This window comes from Canis lupus, chromosome 11, assembly GCF_048164855.1.
Source record: "Canis lupus baileyi chromosome 11, mCanLup2.hap1, whole genome shotgun sequence".
Lineage (NCBI taxonomy): Eukaryota > Metazoa > Chordata > Mammalia > Carnivora > Canidae > Canis > Canis lupus.
In genome coordinates this window covers 33761912-33780087 of record NC_132848.1, presented here as the reverse complement: position 1 = coordinate 33780087, position 18176 = coordinate 33761912, and the positions used below count along the sequence as shown (strand labels likewise).

The following is an 18176-nucleotide window of genomic DNA, read 5'->3' as shown; positions in this document are numbered from 1 at the left end:
ACATCTGAAGTTTTGGTAACAAGATTTAATGCTATATGAGATAGCACAATACCTGACATATACTAGGTGCTCAATAAATATTTAATAAATGAAAATCAAACTGGTATAATACTAAATTTTGCTTATTACATATCACTTCACTTGGAGACATACAGCAAAATGAAGGCCCAAAGGTTGCCTAAGGAGCTGATTTAGGGTGACTTGCCACTTTAAGGAGACACTGAGGGGTCAGTAAAACAATAAAAACAGTGGGAGAGTTGCTGACCACTCATACGGAAATGAAGGTGTAGCTGTTCTTTTACGACTCAAATGTTCAAATGACTGTGAAACACAGATGTTGGTTTGCGACCAAAAAGTAAACCTTAGAGATAAGCATATATAAGACAATCAAGTAACAGCCATTTATATTTTTACTGGATGGAAAATTATCTCCTAGCACTAAAGATATGGCAGAATGGGTAAATTTGGGCCTCTTTTCGGCTGCTCAGATAGCTTTTTTTTTTTTTTTCATTTGACTCTAATTAGGGTATAAAATCCTGTTTTTGATCTCTCGTGTTAGGAAGAGTCTGGAAATAGAACTTCATGTGGGTAAACCTGTTCTTTGGCATTCTTGAGATTCTCCCCATAAGCTGGAAACAGTTACAATTTATTGTATCAGATTCTTTTTTTTTTTTTAAGATTTTACTCATTCATTCATGAGAGACACAGAGAGAGAGAGAGGCAGAGACACAGAGGGAGAAGCAGGCTCCCTGTGGGGAGCCTGATGCAGGACTCCATCCCAGGACCTGGGATCACGCCCTGAGCTGAAGGCAGGCGCTCAACCACTGAGCCACCCAGGGGCCCCTATTGTATCAGATTCTAACTGACTCATTTATTTATATGATATTTGAAGACAGGCATAGGAAAGCTAGAATTTATTCAAGAAATATTTATTGCGTACCTGCTATGCCAGGTATTCCTCTAGGAGAGATAGTAGTTTATATACCTGGAGATACAGCAGTTTATTAAATGGGCAAAACAATGCCAGTCCCTATGGAGCTTCCTATGGAGTTTACATAATAGTGGAGGAATACAGATAATAAACAAGTAACCAATTAAAATATATAATATTCCAGATGGCAATAAATAGCATGTAAAAGTATGGCAGGGAAGAAAGCGCTTAGAGATAGGAGATACAATCTAAAATTGGATAGACAAAGAAATCATCCCTGAAAAGGTGAAATTTAAACCAAGGAGGTGAGAGAGTGATTCATATTCACATCTGAAGAAGAGAGTTTCAGTCAGAGGTAAGTGAAAGTGCAAAAGTCCTGAGGCAAGAGAATGTCTGGCAGTTTTGAGGAATTGCAAGGAGACCAATGACAGTAGAATTATACACTCCGCCATGGCAGCCATTAGCCACATGTGGTTATTGTACCTACTTCAAATTTTAGGGCAAGAGAATTAAATAGAGTGACTGTGTTAATGGCTCCAGTTTGGCGCTCCTCCCTGTCACCATGCCCTTCGCAAGGTGACTTAATAGCTCATCCCAGTATCACCTAGAGCCCTTTTTTTCTGCCCCTTGATTCTGAATTGGCCATACCAGACATTCACTAGAACTCAGCCTAAATCATTGCCCTTCAGGCTTGAGAACTAGATAAATACTTCTTGCCTTGAGCCACTGAGTCTTGGGGTAGTGTACCTGGTGGCCACTCTGAAGGAGGCTGCCTTCCTTGGCTGCCTTCCTTTCCTTGGATACCGGGGATTTTCTGCTCAGAGCTTTGGTAACTGTTACATGGGTATGAAAGATTAAGCACTAGCATTTGCAACATTCCCGTGGGTTAATGTCCAAGAACAGGCATACCTTGTTTTATCGCACTTTGCTAATATCACGTTTTTTACACATTGAAGATTTGTAGCAACCCAAACTGTGTCAGTCAATGGTGCCATTTTTCTTTTTTTTTTTTCGGATAAAAGATTATTTTTATTCTGAAAAATACACTATATATATATATATATATATATATATATATATACACACACACACACACATATAAATACATATATATATGCACATGTGTATATGTCAAGAAATAGAATATTACAGCCTCCCAGATGCTTTCTGCGCTCCTTTCACACTCACTAAGTCTGTCTTCATTTCTAATTTAAAGATAATATTAAATATGTATCAGTAAATTGCAATATATGATATAAAACATACATGGCACTTAAAATAGTCATTATAAAGCATACACCTGTGTAAACAATACCTAACAAAGAATAGAACACTTCATGTAATTTATAAATGTTTAGGATGCCCCTTCTCAAATACATCTCCCACTCCATTCAACCTAAAGTAACTCCTTTCCTGACTTTTAGAATAATCTTTACCTTGCTCTGATTGATATCTTTACCATCTCCTTTTGCACCCCTACACACTAGTTTTGCCTGTTCTTAAACTTTTTAATATGCAATTATACTGTATATTCACTTCTTTTGACTTGCTAATTTTGTTCACAATAATGAAATACACTTATCTTGATGCTAGTAGCTGTAAATTTCTTCAATTTTTCATTGCTGTACAAATTCCATTCTATTGAACATTCCAGCATATATTCCCCAGTACTAATAATGAGGAGCATTTGTGTTATTTCCAGTTTGGGAGTATTTTGAATAATGATGTTATGAACAGCAAAAACAAAACAAAAAAACCCCATCATATTAGAGGAACTCAAAGATACTTGAAACTTTAATTCTCAATATTTCTAATGTTTTAAATGACTGCTTTACTATTTTTTAAATTTTCCCTTATGTTGATAACCAAAAGTAAGAGAGTTCTTAACTTTTGACAAAAATGTTGAATGCTCACAGAACAATGATGATTTTTCCTATTTATTATTAAAATTGCTTTGTATTATTCCAGCTTGCGTGGCCCTCAACCACCATGCAAAGTAAGGACTGCCAGTACTAGTAAAAATCCTTCTACCTTTTCTTCTCTTTTGGCATCCTCAACATTCTGTACTACTGCATAATATTTAGAATCATTCGTCAAATATCACATAAAATGTTTGAATTTTATTTGTGATTACATTTCATCTTTAAAATAATTCAGAGATAACTGACATTTTTACAACATTATGTTTCCCAGGAAGCATAGTTTATTTATTTATTGAAGTTATCATTAGTTTTTTTTTTTCATTAAAAAAATTTTTTTTATTGGAATTCAATTTGCCAACATATAGCATAACACCCAGTGCTCATCCCATCAAGTGCCCCCCACAGTGCCCGTCACCCAGTCAACCCAACCCCTCGCCCACCTCCCTTCCTACTACCCCTTGTTCATTTCCCAGTTAGGAGTCTCTCATGTTCTGTCACCCTCATGGATATTTCCCACTCATTTTCTCTCCTTTCCCCTTTATTCCATTTCACTATTTTTTATGTTCCCCAAATGAATGAGACCATACTATGTCTGTCCTTCTCTGATTGACTTACTTCACTCAGCATAATACCCTCCAGGTCCATCCACGTTGAAGCAAAAGGTGAGCATTTGTCATTTCTAATGGCTGAGTAATATTCCATTGTATACATAGACCACGGCTTCTTTATCCAGTCATCTTTCGGTGGACACCGAGGCTCCTTCCACAGTTTGGCTATTGTGGACATTGTTGCTAGAAACATCGGGGTGCAGGTGTCCTGGCATTTCACTGCATCTGTATCTTTGGGGTAAATCCCCAGCAGTGCAATTGCTGGGTCGTAGGGCAGATCTATTTTTAACTCTCTGAGGAACCTCCACACAGTTTTCCAGAGTGGCTGTACCAGTTCACATTCCCACCAACAGTGCAAGAGGGTTCCCCTTTCTCCACATCATTAGTTTTTTGTATGAGTTTCCTATGGCTGAAGTGACAAAGCACTACAAACTGTTGTTTAAAGAATAGGGATTTATTGTCTCACAGTTCTGGAGACTAGAAGTCCAAGATCAAGGTATCAGCAAAGTTGACTCCTTCTGAGGGCTGTGAGGGAGAATCTTTTCCTTGCTTCTCTTCCACTTTCTAGTATTGCCTTGGCTTGTAGAAGCACAACATCAATCTTCACATGACATTCCCTCTGTGTGCACACCTGCCCTTATACAAAGATTCCCCCCCTTTTTAAAAATAAGGACACCAGTTATATTGGATTAGGGGTCCACTCTACTTTAGTATTATTTAGTTCCAAAGCCACTTCCACATTTTTAGGTATTTGTTACAGCAGCACCCTACTTCTTGGTATCAAAATCTATATTAGTTTGCTTGGAATGCTGTAAATAAATACCACAGACTCAGTAGCTTAAAGTATAGAAATATATTGTCTCATAGTTCTGGAAGCTGGAAGTCTGAAAGAAGGTGTTGGCTGGGTTGGTTTCTTCTGAGTGCCTAAGAGAATAATTTGTTCTAGACCTCTCTCCTTGGCTTGTCTTCTTTCTGTGTTCTTCATATGATCTTTCCTCCATGCCTGTCTGTCTTTTTTTTTTTTTCTTCAAATTTACCCTTTTTAGAAGGACATCAGTCATATTGAAAAGAGTCCACCGTGGGCAGCCCAGGTGGCTCAGCAGTTTAGCATCACCTTTGGCCCAGGGCGTGATCCTTGGAAACCTGGGATCAAGTCCCATGTCAGGCTCTCTGCATGGAGCCTACCTCTCCCTCTGCCTGTGTCTCCGCCTCTCTCTCTCTTTCTCTCTCTCTCTTTTTCATGAATAAATATACAAAATCTTCAAAAAAAATGAAAAGAGTCCACCCTAAAGACCTCATCTTAGCTAATTACAACTGTAATGGCCTAATTTCCAAATAAGTTCACATTCTGATGTACTGGGGGTTAAGATTTCAGCATATGAATTGGGGGTTAGAGGCACAATTCAACTTCTAACAGTATCTCTGAATGAAGTTTTTTTTTTTCATTTTTTTATTGGACTTCAATTTGCCAACATATAGCATAACACCCAGTATTCATCCCATCAAGTGCCCCCCTCAGTGCCCATCACCCAGTCACCCCCACCCCCACCCATCTCCCTTTCCATTACCCCTTGTTCGTTTCCCAGAGTTAGGAGTCTCTCCTGTTCTGTCTCCCTCTCTGATATTTCCCACTCATTTTCTCTCCTTTCCCCTTTATTCCCTTTCATTATTTTTTATATTCCCCAAATGAATGAGACTATATAATGTTTGTCTTTCTCTGATTGACTTACTTCACTCAGCATAATACCCTCCAGTTCCATCCACATTGAAGCAAATGGTGGGTGTTCATCGTTTCTAATGGCTGAGTAATATTCCATTGTATACATAGACCACAGCTTCTTTATCCAGTCATCTTTCGATGGACACCGAGGCTCCTTCCACAGTTTGGCTATTGTGGACATTGTTGCTAGAAACATCGGGGTGCAGGTATCCTGGCGTTTCACCGCATCTGTATCTTTGGGGTAAATCCCCAGCAGTGCAATTGCTGGGTCGTAGGGCAGATCTATTTTTAACTCTTTGAGGAACCTCCACACAGTTTTCCAGAGTGGCTGCAAATGGTGCCATTTTTCTGACAGCATTTGTTCACTTTATGTCTCTGTGTCACATTTGGTAATAATTCCAATATTTCAAAAGTTTTCATTATTGGGACACCTGGGTGGTTCAGTCAGGTTGAGCATCTGACTCTTGATTTCCACTCTGGTCCTGATCTCAGGGTCGTAAGATCGACTCCTGTGTCATGCTCTGTGCTGGGCGTGGAGCCTGCTTAAGATTCTCCCCCTCGCCCTATCCCCCACCCCGTGCCCAGCTCATTTTCTCTCAAAAAAATAATTAAAAAAAGCTGAGGGACACCTGGGTGGCTCAGTTGGTTAAGTGTTTGCTTTAAGCTCAGGTCATGATCCTAGTGTCCTGGGATCGAGCCCCATATTAGGCTCCCTGCTCAGTGGGCAATCTGCTTCTCTCTACCCCTCTGCCCCTCTCCCTACTTATGCTCTCTCTCTCTCAAATAAATAAATAAAATCTTTAAAATTTATCTAAGTTTTCATTATTATTATATTTGTTATAGTGATCTGTAATCTATTTTCTTCTCTTTTTTAACTAGGATATATGCCCAGCATGGAACCCAACATGGGACTTGAACTCATAACTCTGAGATCAAGACCTGGACTGAGATCAACAGTCAGATGCTTAACCGACTGAGCCACTGGAGCACCCTGATCAGTAATCTTTGATGTTACTATTGTAATTTTTGAGGGTGCCACAAACCTCACCCATATAAGATGGTAAATTTAATAAATGTGTGTATTCTGATTGCCCCACCAACTGGTTGTCCCTCCTTCTCTCTCCCTCTCCTTGGGCCTCCCTATTTTCTGAGACACAACAGTATTGAAATTAGGCCAATTAATAACCTCTAAGTGTTCAAGTGAAAGGATGAGTTACACATCCCTCACTTTAAATCAAAAGCTAGAAGTGATTAAGCTTAGTGAGGAAGGCGTGTCAAAAGCTGAGACTGGCTGAAAGTGAGGCCCCTTGAGCCAAACAGTTAGCCAGGTTGTAAATGCAAAGGAAGACTTTTTGAAGGAAAGTAAAAGTGCTCCTCTAGTGAACACACAAATGATAAGAAAACAGAACAACCTTATTGCTGATATAGGTAAAGTTTGAGTGTCTGGATTGAAGATCAAACCAGCCACAGTTTTCCCTTAACCCAAAGCCTAACCCAGAGCAAGGTCCTAACTCTCTTCAATTCTGTGAAGGCTGGGAGAGGGGAGGAAGCTGCACAAAAGTCTAAAGCTAGCAGTAGTTAGTTCATGAGGTTTAAGTAAAGAAGCTGTCTCCATAACATAAATGTGCAAGGTGAAGCAGCAAGTGCAGATGTAGAAGCTGCAGCAAGTGATCAGAATATTGAGCTAAGATCATTACTGAAGGTCATTAACAACAGATTTCAATGCATATAAAACATGGGCAGCCCGGGTGGCTCAGCGGTTTATCGCCGCCTTCAGTCCAGGGCCTGATCCTGGAGACCTCGGATCAAGTCCCACGTCAGGCTCCCTGCATGGAGCCTGCTTCTCCCTCTGCCTGTGTCTCTGTGTCTCTGTCTCTCTCTCTCTCTTTCTGTGTATCTCTCATGAATAAATAAAATAAAATAAACAGCCTTATTTAGCAAGAAGATGCCACCTAGGACTTTCACAGCTAGAGAGGAGAAGTCAATGCATGGCTTCAAAGCTTCAAAGGACAGGTTGACCCTCTTGTCAGGAGCTAATGCAGCTGGTGACTTTAGGTTGAAGCCAATGCTCCTCTGCCATTCCAGAAATCCTGGGGCCCTGAAGAATTATGCTAAATCTCTCTGCCTGTGCTCTAGAAAGGGAGCAACAAAAGCCGATGACAGCACATCTGTTTACAACAAAGCCCGATGACAGCACATTTGTTTACAACATGATTTACTGAATATATTAAGCCCACTGTTGAGAACTACTGCTCAGGAAAAAAGACTCCTTTCAAAATATTACTGCTCATGGACAATGCACCTGGTCACCCAAGAGCTCTGATGGAGATGGACAACCAGATTAATGATGTTTTCGTGACTGCTAACACAATATCCATTCTACAGCCCACGAATCGAGGAGTAATTTCAACTTTCAATTCTTATTATTTAAGAAATACATTTCAGGGAGCCTGGGGGGCTCAGTCAGTTAAACATCTGACTCTTGATCTCAGCCCAGGTCTTGGTCTCAAGATCGAGAGTTCAAGCCCCTCCCAGTGTGAAGCCTACTTAAAATTTAAACAAACAAACACATCACTCATTCCTCTGATGGTTCTGGACAAAGTAAATTGAAACCTTCTGAAAAGGATTCACCATTCTAGATGCCATTAAGAACGTTCATAATTGTTTGGGAGAAGTCCAAATATCAATATGAACAGGAGCTGGGAAGAAGTCGATCCCAACCCTCATGGGTGACTTTGCCAGGTTCAAGGCTTGAATGGGGGAAGTCACTGCAGATGTGGCGGAAAGAGCAAGAGAACTAGAATTAGAAGTGCAGCCTGAAGATGGACTGAATTGCTGCAATCTGATGATAAGACTTGAATAGATGAAGAGTTATTTCTTAGGGATGAGCAAAGAAAGGGGTTTATTGAGATGAATCTACTCCTGAAGATGCTGTGAAGATTGTTGAAATGAACACAAAGGATTTAGAATATTCCATAAACTGAGTTGATAAAGCAGCAGCGGTTTGAGAGGACTTCAATTTTGAAAGAAACTCTACAATCCTATCAAACAGCATCACATGCTATAGATAAATCATTCGGGAAGAGTCAGTCAATGTGGCAAATTTCATTGTTGTCTTATTTTAAGAAATTGCCACAGCTACCCCAACCTTCAGCAATCATCACCTGATCAGTCAGCAGCCATCAACATGGAAGCAAGACCCTCTACCGGCAAAAAATTATAACTCACTGAAAGCTCAGTGATGGTTAGCATTTTTTAGCAATAAAATATTTTTTAAAGATTTTATTTATTTATTTATTTGAGAGAGAGAATGCAAGCAGGGGGAGGGGCAGAGGGAGAGAGAAAGAATCTCAAGCAGAATTCACACTCTAAGTGTGGGGCCTGATGTGGTCTCAGTCTCACAACCCTGAGACCATGAACCCGAGCTGAAATCAAGAGTCGGACACTCAACTGACTGAGCCACCTAGGTGCCCCAACAATACTATATTTTTTATTTATTTTTATTTTTAAAAAGGTTTTATTTATTTATTTGAGAGAGAGAGCATGAGCAGGGAGAGGAGGAGTGGGACAGAGACAAACAAACTCCTCACTGGGCAGGGAACCTGACTCTGGGCTCCATCCCAGGTCCCTGGGATCATGCCCTGACCTGAAAGCAGATGCTTAACCGACTGAGCCACCCAGGCACCCCAATGATGTATTTTTTAATAAAATATGTACATTGTTTTTTTTTAAGACACAATGCTGTGTATTGCACACTTGAGAGATCGTAATATGGGGTAAAGATAACATTTATATGCACTTGGGGAAAATTCATTTGACTGGCTTTATTGTGATGTTCACTTTATTGTCGTGGTCTGGAACTGAACCTGCAATATCTCAGAGGTGTGCCTGTACTTGGTTTCACTTCTCTACGAGGTGCAGAATAGCTTATTTTCTAAACATAGCAAATGTAGCACTAGAGCTGACATAATCATGTGTGTTCTGTTAACTCTTGAGACCTCAGAAGCAGAACACATGTGACACCAAATGAATTCAATTTCTTAGACTTGAAGGACTATACTAATTTCAGTGGAGGAGCACCCAGGCTGTAGCTAATTGAAGGAACCCTGACTCTGCTCAGGCTTTGGAGGAAGACCCTTCTGGTTGAGCCTGAGTGGAATAAGAAATTAGGAGGAATGATCTGTGGAGTTTAACTAAAGACATTTTCATGTTGTTACCTTCAAATCTGAACCCATAAGGTAAGATTATTTAAACTTTAGGTTTTAACTCATCCCTAGCAATTTGATAATGGGAGATACATTTTTAAATTTGCAGTATTCACTCTTGATGATTTATTTGATTATATAACCTCCAGGCAGCTATATTGGAAATGGTCTTTGTTAGAGAAAAGAAAAGAATCAGGAATGAGTTTTTAACTCTAGTGCACCAGGTTGTTCTGGAGTTCATTCAACTAATGTACAGTTCTGATCTATTTTAGAGATTTCTAAGGGGCAAAAGCTAGACTGCGATTCTAGGATGATACACAAAGGAGTAGTAGTCGCCTTTGAAGGAGGGTGAAAATGGGGGGGGGGGTTGGTAAGAACATTACTAATGGCCTCCAAAAATTCCAAGAGTAATGATAAAATAAATTTTAAGAATAACTGAAAATTTAGCTCTAAAGAAGTTCCATGTGGTTTTTAAGATGGGCTTTACTAAATCTTCCAGGAATAGATAATTTCTACCTTTCACAAATGGTTCCAGAGCCTAGAAATAGATGGACAGCTACTCAGCTTATTTTTAAGAGTTCGAAATAACCCTAATATCAGAAAAGGAGACCACAAGAAAACAAAACTATGAGCCAATACAACTTGGGACTGTAGAAACAAAATTTCTAAATGAAATGTTAATAAATTGAATCCAGCAGTATCCTAAAAGGATCATGACTCCATCAGGTTAAATCCCAGGAATACAAGACAGCTCAACTGCAGCAAATATACTATCATAATTCACTGTACTGCTAAATTAATAAAATATACATGATTATTTTCACAGATGCATTTAATAAAATTTAATAGCCAATAAATACTAATAATATTCATAGCAAACTAAGAGTAGAAGAAAATGTCCTTAATTTGATAAAAAATATCTCCTGCATGGTGGAATATTGGAAGGTTTTCCATTAAAAATGCAAGGATGCTAGCTACTACCACTACTACAATTAGCATTGGGCTGGGCATCTTAAGCAGTGAAATTTAATAAGAAAAATAAGTTAGTTACATTGAAAGGAAGAAACAAAACTATCATTGTTAGCGGATAATATGATTATATTTAAGAAATCCTGGAAAATCATTTTTATAAAAAAGCTATTAGAACTGTCTTGAGTAGGGCATTATTTCACAAGTGCATACATTTATCAACACTCACTGAATTGTATATTTAATATATGTACATTTCACTGTATGTAGATTTTCTCTCAATTAAAAGCCAGTAGAACTAGGGTGCCTGGGTGGCTCAGTCAGTTAAGTGTCTGCCTTTGGCTTGGGTCATGGTCCTGGGGTCCTGGGATAGAGCCCTGCATTGCATCAGGCTCCCTGTTTGGTGGGGAGCCTGCTTTTCCCTCTCCTGCTCCCCTTGCTTGTGTGCACTCTCTCTCTCTGTCAAATAAATAAAATCTTGTAAAAAAAAATAAACCAGTAGAACTAACAAGAGGCCAGTTAAATGACTAAAGAATAACATGCACTAAATCAGTAGCTTCAAAAACTAGAAAAAATTCTATTCACAATAGCATCCAGACCTATGAAATGTCTTGAGCTTAACGTAATAAGAAACACATCAAATCTACACTAAGAAATCTGGAAAATTCATTAAAGGGCAAAAAAAAAAAAAAAAGGAACTGAATGAATGAATTCTATTATGTTCAGATAGGAGAGATTCAGTGTTTCAAAAAGTCAACTCTCTCTCCAAATCTGTCCATATATTTAACACAGTCCCAATTAGAATCCCAATTTTTGTTTTGTTTCTTTACAGAAATGAAAAGTGCATGTTGCCTTCTCTGCTCTTCTCCAGATGTGGACACCTTCGTTCAAGAATTGTTCCTCCAGAGGAATGGTTCAGTCAGCCATCTATTCTCCAAGCCTTGAGTTTGGTGCCTTTCTCTAATTCACACCAACGTGCCAGACACGGACAAGGAAAATGCTTTGCATAACTTGTGGCAGGAGAAGGGAGCCTTAAAGAAGAGAGAAAAGACAAAAGCCTCAAGGAAAGATGAATGTATTGGACTACAGCAAAAGTTCACATTATTGTCTGACAAAAGGCTGCATAGACAAGGTTAACATGGAAAGAGTGTTTGAGAAGAACGAAAAGCTAGGAATACGTTGTACCTAAATATATGTGGTTCTTTAAGTTTTCAATTAGCAATAATTGTGCCTAAGATGAACCTCATTGGCTAGGATACTGCCGCTGCGCAAAGCGTTTTGGGGTTCTTTAAATCTTGCTGTAAATTATCTTTAAAATAGAATGGAATGGTGCAGGTAAAGGATTCATGGAAGTTTTACAGTGACAATTTGACCTTCAGTTAACTTTCTGTTTTCTGGTCCTCTGAAACCTGATAAAGATAGAATGTCAACTATGCCATTAGGCAACCTTACTTACTTCTATTAAAGCAATTACTTGATTGGTTGATTGCATCTGGCCCAGCACAACTATAAATGCCTGATGAGGGAGCATAGCTTTGGGCTTCTCTGAGGATGAAGACGCTTTCCTTGGGTTTCAGTGGGGTCCCGGAAGCTATGCCTGTGGGGTCGTTAGAGAACAACCTGGCTCATGAGGGGTACGAGACTTCTAAGTCAGGACAGCTACCATGTGGGGCTGATGTGAGTCTTCTTTGCTCATATCTGAGCTGTTACACAGGGAGTTTGGGAGAAGCACCCATGTGCATTGCTGCGCAGATTATTGGAGGGACCCCAGGGAGGTGAGATGCGTAGTTCAGCCCTGCTCCAAGCATTGCTCTTGATCTAAACCCTTCCAAGTGATTCTGACACCAAATGTGGCCCCCGGTAGTCCCAATATTTAGCTGAACCTAAGAAGACCCCTGGGAGATATTGTGCATGATAATAGAGATAGCTTATACCTGGGCTAGTAGGAGAGGACTAACTGAATAGAGTCATATGATCTACTCGGTTTGAGATTGAGTTATCTAGGGATGCCTGGGTGGCTCAGTAGTTGGGTGTCTGCCTTTGGCTCAGGGCATGATTCCAGATTCCCAGGATCGAGTCTCACATCAGGTTCCTTGCATGGAGTCTGCTTCTCCTCCCTCTGCCTGTGTCTCTGCCTCTCTTCCTGTGTCTCTCATGAATAAATAAAAAAATCTTAAAGAGAAAGAGAGATTAAGTTATCTACACCTGTGAGAAATCTTATTTCTACCAATGAGGTTGGCACATCCGGTTTCCTGTTCCCTCATGAGGCAGCTGATGCAAATTCCAGATGTGAGGACAGATCACCTCTGTGCCACCAGCCTAGGAAACCAAAATCTATAATGTGATATCAAACATTTTGGAAGAAGAGCCAATCCAAAGTCCTCATCTCACATGTTTCAGGCAGCTGATGAGGGACTTGAGTTTCAGAGGTGGCAGTCTTCCTTGGCCTCAGAGATACCTGTGAATCTACTGAGCCAGATCTTTAGTGAATTCCCATTTCCCCTTTTACAAGCAGATCCAAAAAGGACAACCAAACCTAGTCCCGAGTGTCGTGGAGGTTTGGCATATCTGTCACTTGATCTAGACTTATCTATAACATACCTAGCCACCTTTTTAAGGCCACCAATGACAGAAATGCACGGTGTATCTTTTCACTTCCTTCTCTATGCTTGCATTAGCACATACAAAGACATATGTATCATGTATAATAGTTCGTTTTAAATTCGCACTGCATATATTACTCTTTAGTTGGCTTTTTTTTCCACTTGACACATTATGTACAGCTCTGCAACTTCTTACATTGAGCTCTAACTCATTCTTTTTAATAATAGCATAATATTCTTAAAGTATCAGCCTTCTCTCTATTGATGGACATTCAAGCTGTTTCCTTTTGTTCCTTTTAAAAATCACTACAGGGCACCTGGGTTGCTCACTGGTTAAGCGTCTGCCTTTGGCTCAGGCTAAGGAGATCCTGGGATCGAGTCCAACATCGGGCTCCCTGCAGGGAGCCTACTTCTCCCTCTGCCTGTGTCTCTGCCTCTCTGTCTCTCATGAATGAATAAATAAAATCTTTTAAAAAATAAAACTAATTAAAATTTACTACAAACGGGCACCTGGGTGGCTCAGTGGTTGAGCGTCTGCCTTCGGCTCAGGGCATGATTCCAGAGTCCCTGGATTGAGTCCCACACCGGGCTCCTGGGGGGAGCCTGCTTCCCCCTCTGCCTGTGTCTCTGCCTCTGTGTGTGTGTGTGTGTGTGATGAATAAATTTTAAAAATCTTCAAAAAATCTTTTAAAAAATCACTGCAAACAACGTTGCATTAAATATTGTTGTATATATAAATTCACACCAGTGCATTTATTTATGTAGGGTCTCTGGGTCAAAGGACATGTGATGTACACTATTAATTTTAATAGTTACTTTCCCAAAAGCTTGTAGCAATTCATGCTTCTGCTCCTTCCCCAAATTCTTGCTTGCCTTGGATGTTAGCAATTTTTACATTTTCCAATCTGAGAATGAAAAATGGTATCTCTTATCTGTTTTCCTTTTTTCCCCTCTCCAATCTACTCTCCTGTTTGCAGATAGAGAGATGTTTCTGAAAAGCAAAATCTTACTCTGTCACCTTTTGTGCTTAAAACACATCATTTATTTCCCATCACTCTTAGAACAAAGGCCAAAATCCTTAACATGGCCCAAAGCACCTTATGGTGTAATAGTCTTTCTACCTCTCTGGTGGGCTTGTTTCCCAACAGGAAGGGCTTTCTCTGGATTGTTCTCAACTCTACTGAGAAATCAAGGTGACACATTAGGTTGTTTGCTGGTACAAGCCTCATAGGGAGTTTTTAAAATGTGACTAACTTATGCCTAAAAGGAATAATTATTTCTATTTTATTTGCCTTGATGCAGGTGCTTTTCCGGTTGCTTCGGGCAGATCATTTGGAGTAAACAGGTAAGCGTAGCACTTGTCAAAAAAACATGTCAGGGCGACACCCTGGCTCCTGACGAATAGGCAGAAAGTCTGATCATAAATGTAGGGGGTTTTTGCTTCTCGTTTTTAAGTTGGACTTTTAAAAGTAGAAGCTGCCTTTAATGTGCTGGGTTTGCAGAACAAGAAATCTGATTTTCAAAGTGATAACACATTTTTTGACATTAACCAGCACTGTTGGATTTTTTTTTCCACTGTTGGATTTTTAATGACACTTTCATCTTCAAAGCCTTTCACCAACAGGATGGATTAATTTTTCTTTCTTTCTTTCTTTCTTTCTTTCTTTCTTTCTTTCTTTCTTTCTTTCTTTCTTTCTTTCTTTCTTTCTTTCTTTGTTGTGTGTTAAAAAGACAAGTCTTCAAAGCCATCATCCTTTATCCTTGGAACTGGGGCTCTTCACCTTTCAAATGTTGCTTTCCTGCCCCCAAGGGAGAAAGTAAATGTATCTTTGTTTTTTAAGACAAAAAGAAGAATACAATAGAAATACACTTTTTGCACTATGGGGAAATGTTCTTATATCCTGGGTGGGATTAGAAGAGGTCGGGAAGCCGTGTTTAACCTGTGTTTACAGTAAGCACTGTGAGAAATAACTGGCTAAAAGTGTTTGTTACTGTGCAACCTTTTGATGTGCTCTTAAAAACAACCACACATGCATAAAACGACGTGCGTTCAACATAAGCAGGAGCATAATACTCAGACCCTTCTATTCGTTGCTAAGGTATATTCCTTCCCTCTTCTCTTCAAAAAATGTCTAATTGAGTTTTTAAAAGGTTTGGTTTGGGAGAAGGAAACCCTCAAGCCTCCCCCAAGGCCCCCCTTTCCTTGACACATCTTATAACCACAAGGGAGCAGTCTTCCCTTTGATGAGGTCTTACACTCCACCTCCGCAGAAATGGAAGAGCAAGTGTAAGTTTGCAAACAGTCTGAAAGCTTTTTCCATTAGCCCTGGACGCCGGAAACCACAAAGGGCAGGCAAGTTTTGATTTTCAAGGAGAAAGCCTCTGGTAAAACTTTCGCTCAGCCGGCCAGATCTGTTGGTTCCTGGGAGGGGCTCTTTTGAAACCTTGAAGGTTCCTAGGCTCTTGAAGACTCGGAGCGGTGGATTACAGTAATTGAAGCGCTTGGGTGATTTTGCAAGATTACTCTGTTTGGTGTATGTTCACATTTCCAGGCTAGGGGACCGAGCAGAGGAATCCCCCTTTGTTATCTGCTGAAGTAAGAAGATCAGAGGGGAAGACGGGGTTTGAAGTGTGGATTAGCGGGATCCTAAGTGTTTGCCTATCACCTCCGTCTGGATCTTTATAAACGATGGAGGAGTGACATGAATTTAGGGAATCATGCGAAGTGTCCCTGAAGCCTGTCTCGGAACCAGAAACTTCTTTAAAGACAGACCAGCTGTGCCAGGCTGCCTGAACGGACCCGCATCCACGCCTCGAAGGTTTTAAGTCTCCTCTTGCAAGACGTCAGTCTCTGGGCGATCGGTTTGCTTCTCCGCGAGGGATGGAGACGCGCAGAGCGTCCGGCCTGCTGCCCTGGCCGCGCCGCCTCGGCCCGGTGCCCCTGGACCTGCCGGGGACCCTGCCCCGCCTCCCTCCCGCGGACCCCCTCGGGGTGCCCCTGCGGCTGCACGCCGCGTGCTGGGCGCGGGCGCGGGCGCCGGGGGGCCGCGGGCCGGGCCTGGCGCTGCCGCTGCCGCTGCCGCTGCCGCTGGCCTGCGCCCTGGAGCCCGCCTTCCTCCGCAGGCGCAACGAGCGCGAGCGGCAGCGGGTGCGCGGCGTGAACGAGGGCTACGCGCGCCTGCGGGACCACCTGCCCCGCGAGCTGGCCGAGCGGCGGCTCAGCAAGGTGGAGACGCTGCGCGCCGCCATCCGCTACATCAGGCACCTCCAGGAGCTGCTGGAGCGCCAGGCCCGGGCGCAGGACGGCCCCGCCGCCGCCCGCACCCCGCGCCCGGCCGACTGCAACAGCGACGGCGAGTCCAAGGCCTCGTCGGCGCCTTCGCCCTGCAGCGAGCCCGAGGAGGCGGGCAGCTAGCTGGCGCCCGGTCCCCCGGGCCCCCGGCCCCCCGGCCCCCCCGGCCCCCGGCCCCCCAGCCCCCCGGCCCGCGCTCCCCGGCCCCCCGCCCCGGCCCATCCCGCGCCTGCCGCCCCGCGCACCCTAGGAGTCTGGCCGGAGGGTCTCTCCCAGGGGGCTGCGCATTTTGACCTGGCGTTCTTCTCCAGGACTCACTCTTTGGAAAAAAAGAAAGGCATGTTTTCCGGGGGAAAGTGCGTTTTGGCCTTCCGGTCGCCTCCTCCCCGCACGCGCCCCTCGCTGGGTTTGCGCCTGCAGACCTAAGGGTGCGCACTCGGGCAGGTCCTCTGCGGTGCTGCCCAGATGCACGCTTACCGGATTCTGAGCACCTCGTTCTAAAAACCGAGTATTCTAGAAACCCAGAGGACGACCACAGCAGCCGTTTCCCACAGCCCGCGGTGTGGGTACCTTATGTACATGGATATCCAATTAAATCCAACCTCGCCCAAAGAAGAACTTTCCAAAACAGGGGACAGCCCTTCAGACGAGAGGAAAGTTTTCCTGCGTGCTGCCCTGTGAGGATTGCATTTGAAGTTTAATTGACACGGTCACTTTGGGCGAAGGTGACCGAGCTGACGCTGGAGCACACACCGCGGCCCCGGCTCCTGCGGGACAGACAGCGCGCTGCGGGCTGAGGGCGAGCCGGGCTGCTGGGGAAGGAAATTCAAAGCATTGAGGAAATCACATATGTTAGTGTGGGTGATGGCTTCAAGAGAGGACTGTATGAGATTTGTATGAAAACGTACCTTCCTCTCACTTGTTTCTGTCCGCTGGCTTTTCATTTTCCTCTTCTTTCCACCCCGCTCTGTTCTTCTCACTCCATCTAACCTTTGGTTAAATTTAATGACGTCCCTGATTAAAAAAAAAAAAAAAAAAGGAAATGCATAGATGGTTGAATAGAGTGGACTGAAGTTAGTATGATCTTAAACTTTCAACACCAGGAGGGCTTCTAGGTATCTTGAAATTAACTCCTGACTTTGACTTTGGCTTTGTTCTCGGTCTTTGAAAAACATTTAATTCCGGTCATTTTTGTCTTAGAGATAATTATGAAATTCAGTAGATAAGTCAAATGCTTGTCGACATAGGAAGATAAACTTCCTCTCTCTGAAGCTGTTTTCTAATATCCTGAATTGACCTTTCCACGGAGGCAGTGCTGGTATGGGTGTGGGGTGGGGAGTAGGGCCATGGTAAGCCCTCTCAGGACAGGATTTAATCCCCACACTGGTCTCATGGGGTAGGTTCAGTACCTCCCTTTTAAAGATGTGTTTACTGAGGAAAGCTAACGTGCAATGAATATCTTTTATGTGCCGTGAATTCTGTTGTGTGCTTTTTACATGTCCTATTTAATTCTCATACATCCGTGAGGTGAGTATCACACATATGTTGTGGTTAAAGAAAAAAAGGAGGTCTTGCCCAGGTTTGTGTTGCTATGGTTAGTTGAGCTGTGATTCAATCCTGAGTTTGTCTGACCCTAAAGCCCAGGCTTGCTGTGTCGCTTACCATGTCCTCCCTTGCTCTGTACCATGTCCTTATTTGCTAGCTGCATGACAGAGCAAACATTTAACTGCCCAGAGACTCAGTTTCCTCATCTATACTGTTACACAGGAGAAGTAGATGAAAGACCACGGTGATCTGCAAGATGCCATCCAATGATGAGTTAGTAGTGTTATCATTCTTTGGAGAAAATATTATTACTCAGTTCTGTGGGGACTAAAGCCTGGTTGAAAATGATCTCTAGGTGGAATTAGTGTGATTTCTTCAGTG

At 42.2% G+C, this 18176-nt stretch overlaps 1 protein-coding gene and 1 non-coding gene across 2 annotated transcripts; one reads left to right on the top strand and one right to left on the bottom strand.

Moving 5' to 3' along the window:
• Window positions 1–11491: 11491 nt before the first annotated feature.
• LOC140600560 (U4 spliceosomal RNA) lies at window positions 11492–11631 on the bottom strand. The gene has a single exon (XR_012003760.1). It is a non-coding gene; the product is annotated as a U4 spliceosomal RNA (small nuclear RNA).
• Window positions 11632–15196: 3565 nt separating this feature from the next.
• ASCL4 (achaete-scute family bHLH transcription factor 4) lies at window positions 15197–16373 on the top strand. Its single transcript, XM_072842687.1, has one exon. The coding sequence runs from the start codon at window positions 15840–15842 to the stop codon at window positions 16371–16373; it is 534 nt and encodes a 177-aa protein (XP_072698788.1). The 5' UTR covers window positions 15197–15839.
• The last annotated feature ends 1803 nt before the right edge of the window (window positions 16374–18176 follow it).

Bases quoted from the DNA above. Each gene is read 5' to 3' on its own strand.
- ASCL4 (XM_072842687.1), top strand. From the start codon at position 15,840: ATGGAGACGCGCAGAGCGTCCGGCCTGCTGCCCTGGCCGCGCCGCCTC.